This window comes from Equus quagga, chromosome 17, assembly GCF_021613505.1.
Source record: "Equus quagga isolate Etosha38 chromosome 17, UCLA_HA_Equagga_1.0, whole genome shotgun sequence".
NCBI lineage: Eukaryota > Metazoa > Chordata > Mammalia > Perissodactyla > Equidae > Equus > Equus quagga.
The window spans coordinates 45,632,475-45,645,621 of record NC_060283.1 but is presented as its reverse complement, the minus strand read 5'-3'; the positions used below and the strand labels follow the sequence as shown (position 1 = coordinate 45,645,621).

Here is a 13,147-nt window from a genome sequence, read left to right as displayed (position 1 = left end):
ATTAAGGGTGATTTTTAAGAATTGCATCTTTGTGCCAAGAGATTCCTGCCTTTGCCATTGGTTGGTTTCAGTTGCTTAGAATCTTTCACTTAGAAATGGCCTGAGGGAGGAAGTGTTCTGTGAGACCAGGTAAGGCAGTTAGAAACCCAGACATTGGCAGGGACACAGTACCACCTGGAACCAGGCAGCACCCTGTGCCATCCTCGTTCCAAGTGACCACTGTGTCACTGAGCCTCCAATCTTCCAACTTTGGGAGGTCCTTGGGCACTTACTATGCGGGATGTGGACTCCCGCTGCAATGACTGTCATGTAGGGTGGCCACAGGAAGAGCACTGAGCTCCCCAGTCTAAGAGAAGACAGGGACCCAGTTTGAGAGGGTCATCTTGTGGGGCCCTCCTGAGTATGGATGGCTTAAAAAGGAGAACTTACTGAAAAGTCGTCACTGGGGAAGAATAGGAGATCTCGAAGGGGATCATTCTGATAGGTCTTTTCAAGTTCTTCAACGACAGTTTCGTAATCCAAAGGCTCGAGAAGCCTGGGCTTTTCCTGCTGTAGAAAAAGAAAATATGATATTAACCACTGACACATATAATCTTACTTCTTCTCAGCGTGTGGCTGGATTTCATTTTTTAGTATCAGCAAGGCTTTGACATTAAGCAACCTTTTCAGTGGAGTCACAGAGACTCCAGGCATTGAGGGCAAAGCCACATAACTATTATTTCCAGATCTGAAATAATGAGATCCTGAAATACTTGACATCTCGCTCAGTAATTCAAGCTGTTCAGACTGAGTGCCCAGAGCTCACGGTATTCAGCCCTACCACATCCATAGACTACATGTTTATGTAAACTTGATCTTTGTAAGTGTGAAGAATTTCCTAGCATTAAGATGCTCATCATTATTTTTGATGAATTAGATACTTCCTTGTGAGGTCTACTTGGGTCTATTTTAAAATGTTGGCCCCCTAGCAATCAAAGTATCACACGCTGTCTTAGTGGTCATGAAGTACGGATCCTGTGTCAGGATTAATTGCTTGGCTCTGAGCCTCTGTGCCACTATAGAGAGAAGCTAGGTAATTCTCTAATAGAACTGAACAACACAACCGTTATGGACGTAGTGTGGCGAAAACCAAGAAGACTGAAAAATAGCCAGATAATCACACTGCATTAAAATCTTGCAGCCGAGAAGAGAGGCACTTCCTTCAAAGAAGCTGCCCACGAGCCAAAAAGATAAATGCCAGTGGGAGAAGGTGTGATCGTTTCATTACAGGGTTGATGTGTTTACTCCGAACGGTACAGGACTCACAAAGTGAGAAAGATGGAACTCCAAAGAAAGAATAAAACCTTACAAAGCAGAAAACAAGGACACAGTCTGGTTCCCCAGTCCTTTGATGAAACATTTACTCAAGCTAAATGAAAAGGGATGATTGTTTGGATTCTGGGGGCGCTCCTGGAAGTTGGAGTGGTCACTACGAAATTTGGATGCTAAAGCGATCTTGTAAATGGAAAATTTTTTTTTCTTTTCCAAGTTAATGACATCAACAGTTTCCCACCAACTTTGCCCCTCCCTCACACCTCACACAGATTTAGCTTCGATTTCTGAGGTCTTCTTTGGCAAGTTGCTGCTACTAAAGCCCCAGAAACTGTCACTGATGTCTCAGTAATTGCTAATGGTCTTCTCAGAGTAGCAGTCAATGTTTATTTTGATGATTTTCCAAATATAAAAAATAAAACAAAACAAAATGCAACACAGTGGGCCAGGAACAAGTACTTTTTATATTAAAACAAACAAAATGTACTTTGTATTAGAACGTACTTTTTGTACTAAAACAAGCAAAATGAGAACAAATCCATTTTACAAATGTTTAGGTAAACCATGTAAGGTGAATATTCTTTCTGGAAGGGACTTCAAGTAAGATTGTTAGATTTAGCAAATAAAAATACAGGACTTCATGCAATATTTGGAGAAATTTAGTTGCCCAACATAATCTATTTAGGGAAAGAGCTGTGAAACCTTCAGCGTTTTGAAGTAGGAGATATAGAGTCACTAGGTGTGACGTGGGTAATTTAAAAAGAAGTCCTTCTGGAATCCCTGTCTTTTGATATGATTATTCTATTTAGATTTATTTTAAGTTCCAGTTCCATATTTTCCCAGGCAAAGGTTAATCTCAAGGATCACAAATTGATTGCTCAAGTGGCAAACGCAGAGTCCAGATGTTTGATTTGGCTCAAATATTTACTTTATTTTATTTTTGGTTGGCTTCTAATGCCTTTAAGTAATGGTACAGTTGTTGCCCCTCATCTGAGGAGATATGTTCCAAGACCCCCGGGGATGCCTGAAACTTTGGATAGTTCTGAACCCTATATAGACTGGTTTTTTCCCTAGACATATATAGTTGAGGTGTGAGAGCAAAACTAGCACCAACTTCTTTTTCCTTCTTCACAATTGCACGGGCAGAAGATTCATTCCTAGTGTAGATCTTAGCAACCTCAGCATATAATTTTTTCTTTCTTTATTAAGTTGAGAACTTTCACCTTTTCACTTATAAGAAGCACTTCGTAGCTTCTCTTGGCATATCCGAATCACCAGCATCACTTTTAGGGCCATTACTAAGTAAAATAAGGGTTACTTGAGCACAAGCACTGCAATATCTGATAACCAAGAGAGCTACTAAGTGACTAGCAGACAGAGCATGAATCCAGTAGACAGAGGGCTGATTCACATCTGGATGGGATGGAGCAGGACGGCGAGAGATTTCATCATGCTACGCAGAACGGTGTGCAATTTAAAACTTATGAATTGTTTAGTTCTAGAATTTTCTATTTAATATTTTCCTACTACTGTTGAGCACAAGTAACTGAAACCACAGAAAGTAAAACCACCAATAAGGGTGGGGCCTCCTGTATTTCACTCCAGTTTGTCTACACACCTCGTAGTCCTGATCTATTACCTCATACCCTGCAAAATCACACATTTATATTACCAACTGCCCCATAGGCCTTCAAGCCTGAAACACTTGGCTTTTTCTAGAACTTCTTTTTTTCCCTAAAATTATGTTTGTGTATAAAACGTAGCAAAAACGCCGGAATGTATGGTAAAGCCGTCACGAAGCTCTTCTCTCTGCCATAGATTTGGTTGGTTACATCCCTTTCCTGCACTGTTTCTTCAGCTTAAGTTTATGACGCCCTTCAGTTCTCAGGCACCAACAGCCCACGACGTAGCTATTCACACATTCCCCTCTTTTCCCCCTTCCTCACACCAGCCTGAACAGGAGTGTGAGGGTGTGGCTTAGTGTGCGTTGCAATTTATAGGTTTAAAGGCAAATGACAGAAGAATATTTTAAGAGTTCTTCTACAATCTTGGTCTCACTATCTTTTAAATTTTCTCTCCCATTAGTGACAACTTGAGCATTAATAAATAAGCTGAAGACCTAGAAGATCTTCAAAGATGTTTTAACAGGGCCCACCTTCCACCTAAAATTTATCCCACCTAAATGAGTATAATCGGAAAGTCAGAGCTCACAAGTCACAGGCTATTAATAAAACCATAGAAAAACTAAATCCTAAACTCTCTTTGATTTTCCTGATAAAAGGCATAGCCTGTAAGCATCTGTTGGAAGGTATATTTTTATTTATTCATTTCAGGCTATACCAACCAACCAACCAATGAATGACATTTATTAAGCCTTTCTGTTCAAAAGGTTGCACTCAAGTTATTTCGACATGGGGCTGCAAAGTCTAACAAATTTGCTTCATATAATTTATTAAGTTTTGATCTCTGGGGGATGTATCAGTAAAGTTCCATCTTTCAAGGGAATTTGTTAATCAATGTGTAACATTCAAGATATTTGACGGTTCAATATTTTGTGGATTTGAAGTTTACAAACGAAAATAACAGTGATGTATTCCACAGCCCCTAGAGCCTAGAATTTGGCAATGCTTGCCAAGGATGCTTTATGCATCAGTGATGGTGAGAATCCAGGCTATACAATAAGTAGTTCTCTCTGGAATGAGAGAGCTGGATGCTCAGTGTTTTGGTCAAAGAGACAGATGTCTACAAGTATGGTGGGATCAGTTAATTTCCCACTACTGCTCCTTGCAGAGACGTTGAGTGAAAGTGAGAACTGAGCAGCATTGATTTACAGCTTTACAATGGTTGGGTTGTCCCTTCTGAATTTAATGTGCCTCTTTCTTTTTGGAAATGCTCCAACTGGGATAAGGCATGTGCCAAGATTACCCTGAACTGGATTGGATTTTTGTAGTGCTTTTTACTCTTACTCTCTTTCTCTCAAATGAGTAATGAATTTCATTAGCTATTCTAAAATCACTACCGGCATGGGAAAAGGCACCCACCAGTACCTGTTATTATGCAGCAGAGTTGGTGTTGCACCACAGTGGCAATAGGCCTTATTCTTCCTATTTAGTATTAAGACATTTGTTTGATCTACTTCCCCAAATCCACAGCTCTCCTCCAATTCAACTTCACAGCAGAAGAATGGGCTCCTGTCACAAAAACAAATGCTTTCTTCTCCTCTACTTATTCCACAACTTCTCATGGAACGCCAACACAACATCTACGTCTTGGAGTTGGTGAACCTGCCATCTTGGTAATAGCCAGGGCTGCCAAGAGCCATCTAATTGGATTTGAAGTAAGAAGATTGTCCATGCCTTAGCTAAAGATTCTAATTTCAAGAACAGAGTGTTCCATTACGAGGATCTAAATTATTTTCATCATTATTATTCAAAATCAAAGGGTGAAGAAATTACACTATAGATATAAGCATTTGAAGCATGTAACACTGAAAAATTAAATGACTAAACCATTACCCTGGACCTCTCTCCAGAATATGGAAGTACAATCTAACCAAGAAATAACCTAGACTACCCAGCCTTGTTTTAGGGAAGTGCCAAGTTAAAAAGAGTGTGATTATAGGTTTTCTATGATAAGATGCAACAGAGAGTGTAATGTGCATTCTAGAACCAGAATTCCTGGGGTTCTAGTGATGGCATTGCCACTTATGGGCTGTGGAACTTTGGGCATGTTAATTAGAATCTCTGTGCCTTAGTCTCCCAATCTGTAAAATGGACATCTTAATAGAAGCTATATCATAAATTAAATGAGGAAATATTTGTTATTCTCTTAGCACCACACTCACAGTACTCATTACATAAGTGTTAAGTAAATAAAGGCTGTGAGTTTTAAATTTTGACTAGTCATGCATTTAAAGCACTTATAAATTTAATGTGTACAAAGAGTAAATAGTAGGCACTCGATGAATATTTATTAAGTAAATAAGTTTATATCCTTTCTTCCAGGAATTCCTTTTCCAGGACTTTATTTTAAAGAAATAACCACACATATAATCCCAGATTTATACAAATATGTTTTTGCAACATTATTTTTGTAACAAGATGGAGAAAACATATTCACCTTAGTCTAAGAGGGATAGACAGGCAGGTAGGCTGGTGGAGTCTATACCCCAAAAGTGAAGACATCAGAGCTGCTGCTCAAAAAAAGTGATTTATGTCTTTCAAAGAAGTGTGTAAAGTGGAAAAAGTCTTGGTGCTATAATGGGTTTTGGGAAGGACAACGAAAATAGGATAAGCGTTGGAATAATCAATGTATAATTGTGCAGAACATGCCATGATTCCTCCTTGTAACTCTTTAATTCTTCAGTAAAGGTAGTTAACACACAAAATTTGCATATGATTGGCTTTTTGGGGAAAACATGAGGAGGCTGAGGTCCATGATCAAGATGGTAAACCCGGCTACAAAGGCAAAGACAAAAGGCACTACCTCAGGAAGAAAGAACGTCAAGTTCTTCTTGACAATGATTCTAGATTCACACATATTATGACATTAGAGTTTGAAGCCAGAATACCTAGGTCTCTAACAGGTGGTAATGCCTAAAGGACAAGGCCAGCTAAAAATTATGAAACAAGAAATCATCAAGGATAAAGAATTATTAGGAAATTATGTACATCCATTCTAAGAAATAATACATGCCCATTAAAATTGAGTTTTTCAGAGGATTGCTGGGAAGATGGTGGCATAGGAGGACTCTGAACTCATCTCCTCCCACAGACACAACAAATTTACAACTACATGTGGAACAATTACCTCTGAGAGAGAACTGGAAACTGGATAGAAAAAACCTCCACAACAAGGAACAACACTGACTGAGGAAGAAGAGGCAGAAATACCTTTCTGTTGAGGAAAAACCCACATTCAAGCCATGGCACTTGATGACTCAGAGAACCTTAAGGTAGGAAGCTTCTCCTGGAGGAGTGGGGGATCTGAGAAGGAGAGCTTTGCCACAATAAGCAGCTTTTGAATTCAACACCACCAAGATGAGTGCCAGAATACCTGGCTTTGCTGGCTATTAAAGCCAACGGGGAAGATCCCCACAGAAGCTATCGAACATAAGAGAAAGAAAAGCCTGCTCTTAAAGGGCCCATGCAAAAATCCACCCATTCCAGAAACCAATACAAAACCACCAAAAAAGAAAGTTGCATAGTCCTTTGGGGAAAGAGACTTACTTGAAAAGTTCGGAGCATGTCTTGGAGAGGCAGGAGCTGGCTGGAACCACCTCTTCAGGGACTGAGATGCTGGTGGCAGCCATTATTGTGACCTAGTACAGGCGTGCTGACACAAACACTGACAGACACCATTAGATTTCTTTCCTTGGTTTGTTAGTGCAGGGGTTTGCCCTGCCCACTAGAGCACCGATTTAATCCAGCTCAGCCAGGGCAGGGAGCCCACCCTAGGGACTGGCCCTGCCCACCAACAGGCCTGAGCAGAACTTGTGGGCCCATGTAGGCGGGGCATGTGGGGCCCCTGCAGCAGGGTAAGTGGGTCTGCCTCCACGAAGCAGGGTGTGTGTGAGGGGTGGGCCTGTACTGGAGTGTGTGAGGAGTGAGTGGGTCCTCCTCAGTGGGACAGTGCATGCCCATGGGACAGGACTGCACTGACGGAGTGTGTGAGCCTGCGAGTGGTGAGGTTTGTCACCTGCAGCAGACTTGTGTCGCTGGCCTTCTCAAACAGCCACATAGGGGAACTGCCCCACATTTAATGCCTGAAATGATTGTGTGCTGCCAGGCTGGGGGCTTGCCCTACCCAGCTGTGCTACTGAGAGAGCTGACAATAGCCTCACAGGCCAGAGGACTACAGCAACTTCGAGCCCCTGAGCCTAGCAACCACCTACACTAGGGGCCTGACTCACTTAACAGCAAAACAGCAGCAGGTATGTGCTATTTGACCTTGCAGCCAGCTATCCTGGGCCCTCCCCTCTCATCCAATAATGTGACTAAAGTTACCATAGCAGCTGCACAAAGCTGAGCCTTACAACTAGCCAGCCATGGGGCCAACCTAGGCTACCAGTGCACCTGCAGCAAGAGAAACCTTGCCACAACAGAAGAGCATATGTAGCCCACACAGGGGTCACTCCTGGAACATTTGGAGCTGGTGACAAGCGGGAAGCACACTGCTGGGCCTCAAAAGGCATCTCTTACTTGATGCCACATCTCCAAGATCAGGAGATGTAGCTTATCTACCAAATACATAGATATAAGCAAAGAGAAATAGGCAAAAGGAGGAGACAAAGGAAAATGTTCCAAAAAAGGGAACAGGATAAATCCTCAGAAAAAGAACGAAACAAAACAGAGGTAAACAATCCACTTGTTAAAGAGTACAAACCAATACCCATAAGGATGCTCACTGATCTTGGCAGAGTAGATGAATACACTGAGAACTTCAACAAAGAATTGAAAAATATAAAAGTGAACCAATCAGAAGTGAAGAATACAATAACAGAAATGAAACATTCACTAGAGGGAATCAACAACAAAGTGGATGACACAAAAGAATGGATCAGTGAGCTTGACAGAAGAGTAGAGGAAATCATCCAAGCTGAACAGAAAAAAGAATTAAGAACAAATACAGTCTAAGGGACCTCTGGGACAACATCAAGTATACTAACATCTTTATTATAGGTGTCCCAGAAGGAGAAGAGAGAGACAAAGAGGCAGAGAATTTATTTGAAGAAATAATAACTGAAAACTTTCCTAACCTAAGGAAGGAAACAGGTGCAGGAAGCACATAGAGCACCAACGAAGATGAACCCAAAGAGGCCCACACCAAAGACACCTTATAATTTAAATGTCAAGAATTAAAGACAGGGGCCAGCCCAGTGGAATAATGGTTAAGTTTACATGCTTCGCTTTGGCAGCCTGGGGTTCACTGGTTTGAATCCCAGGTGCAGACCTATGCCCCTCTTGTCAAGTCGTGCTGTGGCGGCATCCCACATAGAAGAGCTAGAGGGACTTACAACTAGGACATACAGCTATGTACTGAGGCTTTGGGGTGAGAGGAAGAGGAAGATTGACAAGAGATGTTAGCTCAGGGCCAGTCCTCCTGACCAAAAAAGACTGCAAAAAAAAAAAAAATTAAGGGCAAAGAGGGAATCCTAAAAGCTGCAAGAGAAAGGCAACAAGTTACATACAAAGGAAACCCCATGAGGCTATCAGCTGACTTCTCAGAAGAAACATTACAGGCCAGAAAGGAGTGGCATGATATATTCAAAGTCATGATATATTCAAAGGCCATTCAAATGGCAATAAAAAGAAAGCAGGGGTAGCAATACTTATATCAGAAAATAAAGACTTTAAAACAAAAACTGAAACAAGAGACAAAGAAGGGCACTACATAATGATAAAGGGAACAATCCAATAAGAGGATATAACACTTGTAAATATCTATGCACCCAACATAGGAACACATAAATATATAAAGCAATTATTAACAGACATAACAGGAGAAATAGACAGTAACACAATAATAGTAGGGGACTTTAACACTCCACTTACATCAACAGATAGATCATCTAAACAGAAGATCAACAAGAAAACATTGGCCTTAAATGACACATTAGACCAGATGGACTTAGCAGATATATAGAGAACATTTCATCCAAAAACTGCAGAATACACATTCTTTTCTAATGCACATGGAACATTCTCCAGGATAAATCACATATCAGGCCACAAAACAAGTCTCCATAAATTTAAGAAAACTGAAATAATACCAAGCATCTTTTCTGCCCACAATTCTATGAAACTAGAAATCAACTACAAGAAGAAAACTAGAAAGCCACAAATATGTGGAGATTAAACAAAATGCTACTAACCAACTATTTGTCAACGAAGAAATCAAAAAAGAAATAAAAAAAATACCTGGAGACAAAGGAAAATGAAAATACTACATGCCACAATTTATGGGATACAGCAAAAGTGTACTAAGAGAAAAGTTTATAGTAATACAGGCCTACCTCAACAAATAAGAGAAATCTCAAATAAACAATCTAAGAGTGCACCTAAAAGAATTAGAAAAAGAAGGACGAACAAAGCTCAAAATCAGTAGAAGGAAGGAAATAATAAAAATCAGAGCAAAAATAAATGAAATAGAGACAAAAGAAAAAAAACAATGAAAGTAAGAGTTGGGTCTTTGAAAAGATAAACAAAATTGACATTTAGCTAGACTCACCAAGTAAAGAAAAGAGAAGGCTCAAATAAATAAAATCAGAAACAAAAGAGGAGAAATTACTATGGACACCTCAGAAACACAGAAGATTATAAGAGAATACTATGAAAAGCTATACACCAACAAATTAGATAAACCAGAAGAAATGGATAAATTCTTAGAATCATATACCTTCAAAACCGAAACAGGAAGAAATAGATAATTTGAATAGATCAATCACCAGTAAGGAGATCAAAATAGTAATCAAAAACCTCCCAAAAAACAAAAGTCCAAGACGAGATGGCTGCCTTGGTGAATTCTACCAAACATTCAAAGAAGACGTAATACCTATCCTTCTCAAACTCTTCCAAAAACTGAAGAGGAGGGAAAGCTTCCTAACTCATTCGATGAGGCCAACATTACCCTGATACCAAAACCAGACAAGGACAACATAAAAAAAGACAATTACAAGCCAACATCACTGATGAACATCAAGGCAAAAATCTTGAACAAAATACTAGCAAATCGAATACAACAATACATTAAAAGGATCATATACCATGATCAAATGGGGTTCATTCCAGGGATGCAGGGGTGGTTCAAAATCCACAAATCAATCAATGTGATATACCACATTAATAAAACAAAGAAAAAGACCAGATGATCATCTCAATAGATACAAAGAAAGCATTTGACAAAATGCAGCATCCATTTATGACAAAAACCCTGAATAAATGGGTATAGAAGGAAAGTATCTCAAATAACAAAGCCCATATATGACAAACCCACAGCAAATATCATATTCAATGGTGAAAAACTGAAAACTATCCCTTTAAGAACAAGAACCAGACAAAGATGCCCATTTTTGCCACTCTTATTTAACACAGTCTTGGAGTCCTAGCCAGATCAATCAGGCAAGAAAAAGAAATAAAAGGGATCAAAATTGGAAAGAAAGAAGTAAAACTTGTCACTATTTGCAGATGACATGATTTTATATATAGAAAACCCCAAAAAAATCCACCAAAAAACTATTAGAAATAATAAATGAATACATTAAAAGTTCAGGATACAAAATCAACATATGAAAATCAGTTGCATTTCTATACACTAACAACAAAGTAGCAGAAAGAGATATTAAGAATACAACCCCATTTACAATTGCAACAAAAAGAATAAAATAACTAGGAATAAATTTAAGCAAAGAGGTGAAAGACCTGTACACTAAAACTATAAAACATTGTTGAAAGAAATTGAAAAGGACACAAAGAAATGGAAAGATACTCCATGCTCTTGGATTAGAAGACTTAACATAGTTAAAATGTCCATACTTCTTAAAGCAATCTACAGATTTGATGCAACTCCTGAGTCCCAAGTGACATTTTTCACAGGAATAGAACAAAGAATCTTGAAATTTATATGTAACAACAAAAGACTCTGAATAATCAAAGGAATCCTGAGAAAAAAGAACAGAGCTGGAGGGATCACACTCCCTGATTTCAAAATATACTACAAAGTCATAGTTATCAAAACAGCACGGTACTGGCACAAGAACAGAAACCCAGATAATGGAACAGAATCAAGAGCCCAGAAATAAACCCACACATCTATAGACAGCTAATTTTTGCCAGGGGAGCCAAGAACATACGATGAAGAAAGGAGAGTCTCTTCAATAAATGGAGTTGGGAAAACTGGACAGCCAGAAGTAACAGAATGAAAGTAGACCATTATCTTACACCATACACAAAAATTAACTCAAAATGGATTAAAGACTTGAATGTAAGGCCTGAAACCATAAAACTTCCAGAAGAAAACACAGGCAGTACACTCTTCAACAGTGATCTTAGCAGCATCTTTTTGAATAAGATGTCTTACCAGACAAGGGAAACAAAAGAAAAAATAAAATGGGACTACACCAAATAAAAAGCTTCTGCACAACAAAGGAAATCATCAATAAAATGAAAAGACAACCTAACAAGTGGGAGAAGATATTTGCAAATCATATATCTGATAAGAGGTTAATATCCAAAATATATAAATAACTCATACATCTCAATAAGAAAGAAACAAACGACCCAATTAAAAAATGGGAAACGTTCTGAAGAGACATTTTTCCAAAGAAGAAATACAGATGGCTAACAGGCACATGAAAAGATGTTCAACATAGCTAATTATCAGCGAAATGCAAATCTAAACTACAATGAGATATCATCTCACATCTGTAAGAATGGCTATTATTAAAAAGACAAGAAATAACAAATGTTGGAGAGGATGCGGAGAAGAGGGAACCCTCATATACTGCTGGTGGGAATGCAAACCGGTGCAGCCACCACGGAAAACTGTATGGAGATTCCTCAAAAAATTAACAATAGAACTACCATATGATCCAGCTATTCCACTGCTGGGTATTTATCCAAAGAACACAAAAACATTAATGCATAAAGACACAAGCACCCCTATGTTCACTGCAGCATTATTCACAATAGCCAAGACTTGGGAACAGCATAAGTGCCCATCAAGGAATGGACAGATAAAGAAGATGTGGTATATATGCACAATGGAATACCGCTCAGCTATAAAAAAAAGATGAAATCTTGCCATTTGTGACAACAGGAATGGACTTTGAGGGTATTATGATAAGTGAAATAAGTCAGACAAAGAAAGTTGAATACCGTAGGAACTCACTCATAAGTAGAAGATAAAAACAACAACAACAAACACAAAGATACAGAGGTTAGATTGGTGGTTACCAGAAGACAAGCGGAGAGAGAGGAGGGGGCAAAAGGGGTGACAGGGCACACGTGGATGGTGACGGATGGTAATTAGTATTTGGGTGGTGGACATGATGTAGTCTACACAGAAATCGAAATATAATGATGTACACATGAAATTTAAAAAAAAAAAACAAAGAAAAACCCTGATGTTTTTGTTTGTAATGACTAGCAAAATTGCTGACATATTATTGCTAAATAAAAGTGGGAATAAATATTGCACACTAGAATACCTGAACAAAACTTTAAAAATTAAAGAAAAAAGATTAGAGATATATATCCAAACATTATCAATAACTATATTGGGATAGGACTATGATATTTAGGATTTTTCTGTTTTGCCTTTTCCAAATTTTCTATAACGAAACATCATGGCTTTCATCATTGTGAAAAAAATGAACTTAGTCTTTCAAAACTCTCATGCCTCCATAGAAACACTGGGGAGTTGTTTGATTTTAAAATTGTTTACCCTTTGAAAATCCACCAGAGAGGGAACGTAGATACTCACAGTGGGGACTTCACAAGAAGTTCAACCATAACAGCTTCAAGTAATTAGAAAAAGACACACAAAACACTGGGGAAAGGAGACCAGGGAAAATAATTACAGATTATGTATGTGATTCTAGAAGCTAATGTCAGCCAAAAAGGGAAGAACAATTAGCAAGGCCTTAACTACAACATTTTGAGGTCTGTGGGGAGTTACTTAAGCACCTCTGCACATTGGTCACAAAGGATTAGAAGGCAGAATCTCTAGCTGAAAGCTGAGGGTCTTTACCTACCAGATACGGAACTTGGACGAGTCATTTCAGTTGAACTTAATGAAGTTGATTTAAACGAGTCAAAGGGCAACTTCCTGCTTAGGG

At 38.9% G+C, this 13,147-nt stretch overlaps 1 protein-coding gene across 4 annotated transcripts in view; it reads right to left on the bottom strand.

Moving 5' to 3' along the window:
• DOCK10 (dedicator of cytokinesis 10) overlaps positions 1 to 13,147 on the bottom strand; it is a 262,527-nt gene that overhangs the window by 148,277 nt on the left and 101,103 nt on the right. For all 4 annotated transcript variants that reach the window (XM_046644370.1, XM_046644368.1, XM_046644369.1 and 1 more), the window contains exon 2: positions 430 to 549. In XM_046644370.1, coding sequence (XP_046500326.1) covers positions 430 to 549 — 120 coding nt within the window. The remainder of the gene's footprint in view (positions 1 to 429; positions 550 to 13,147) is intronic.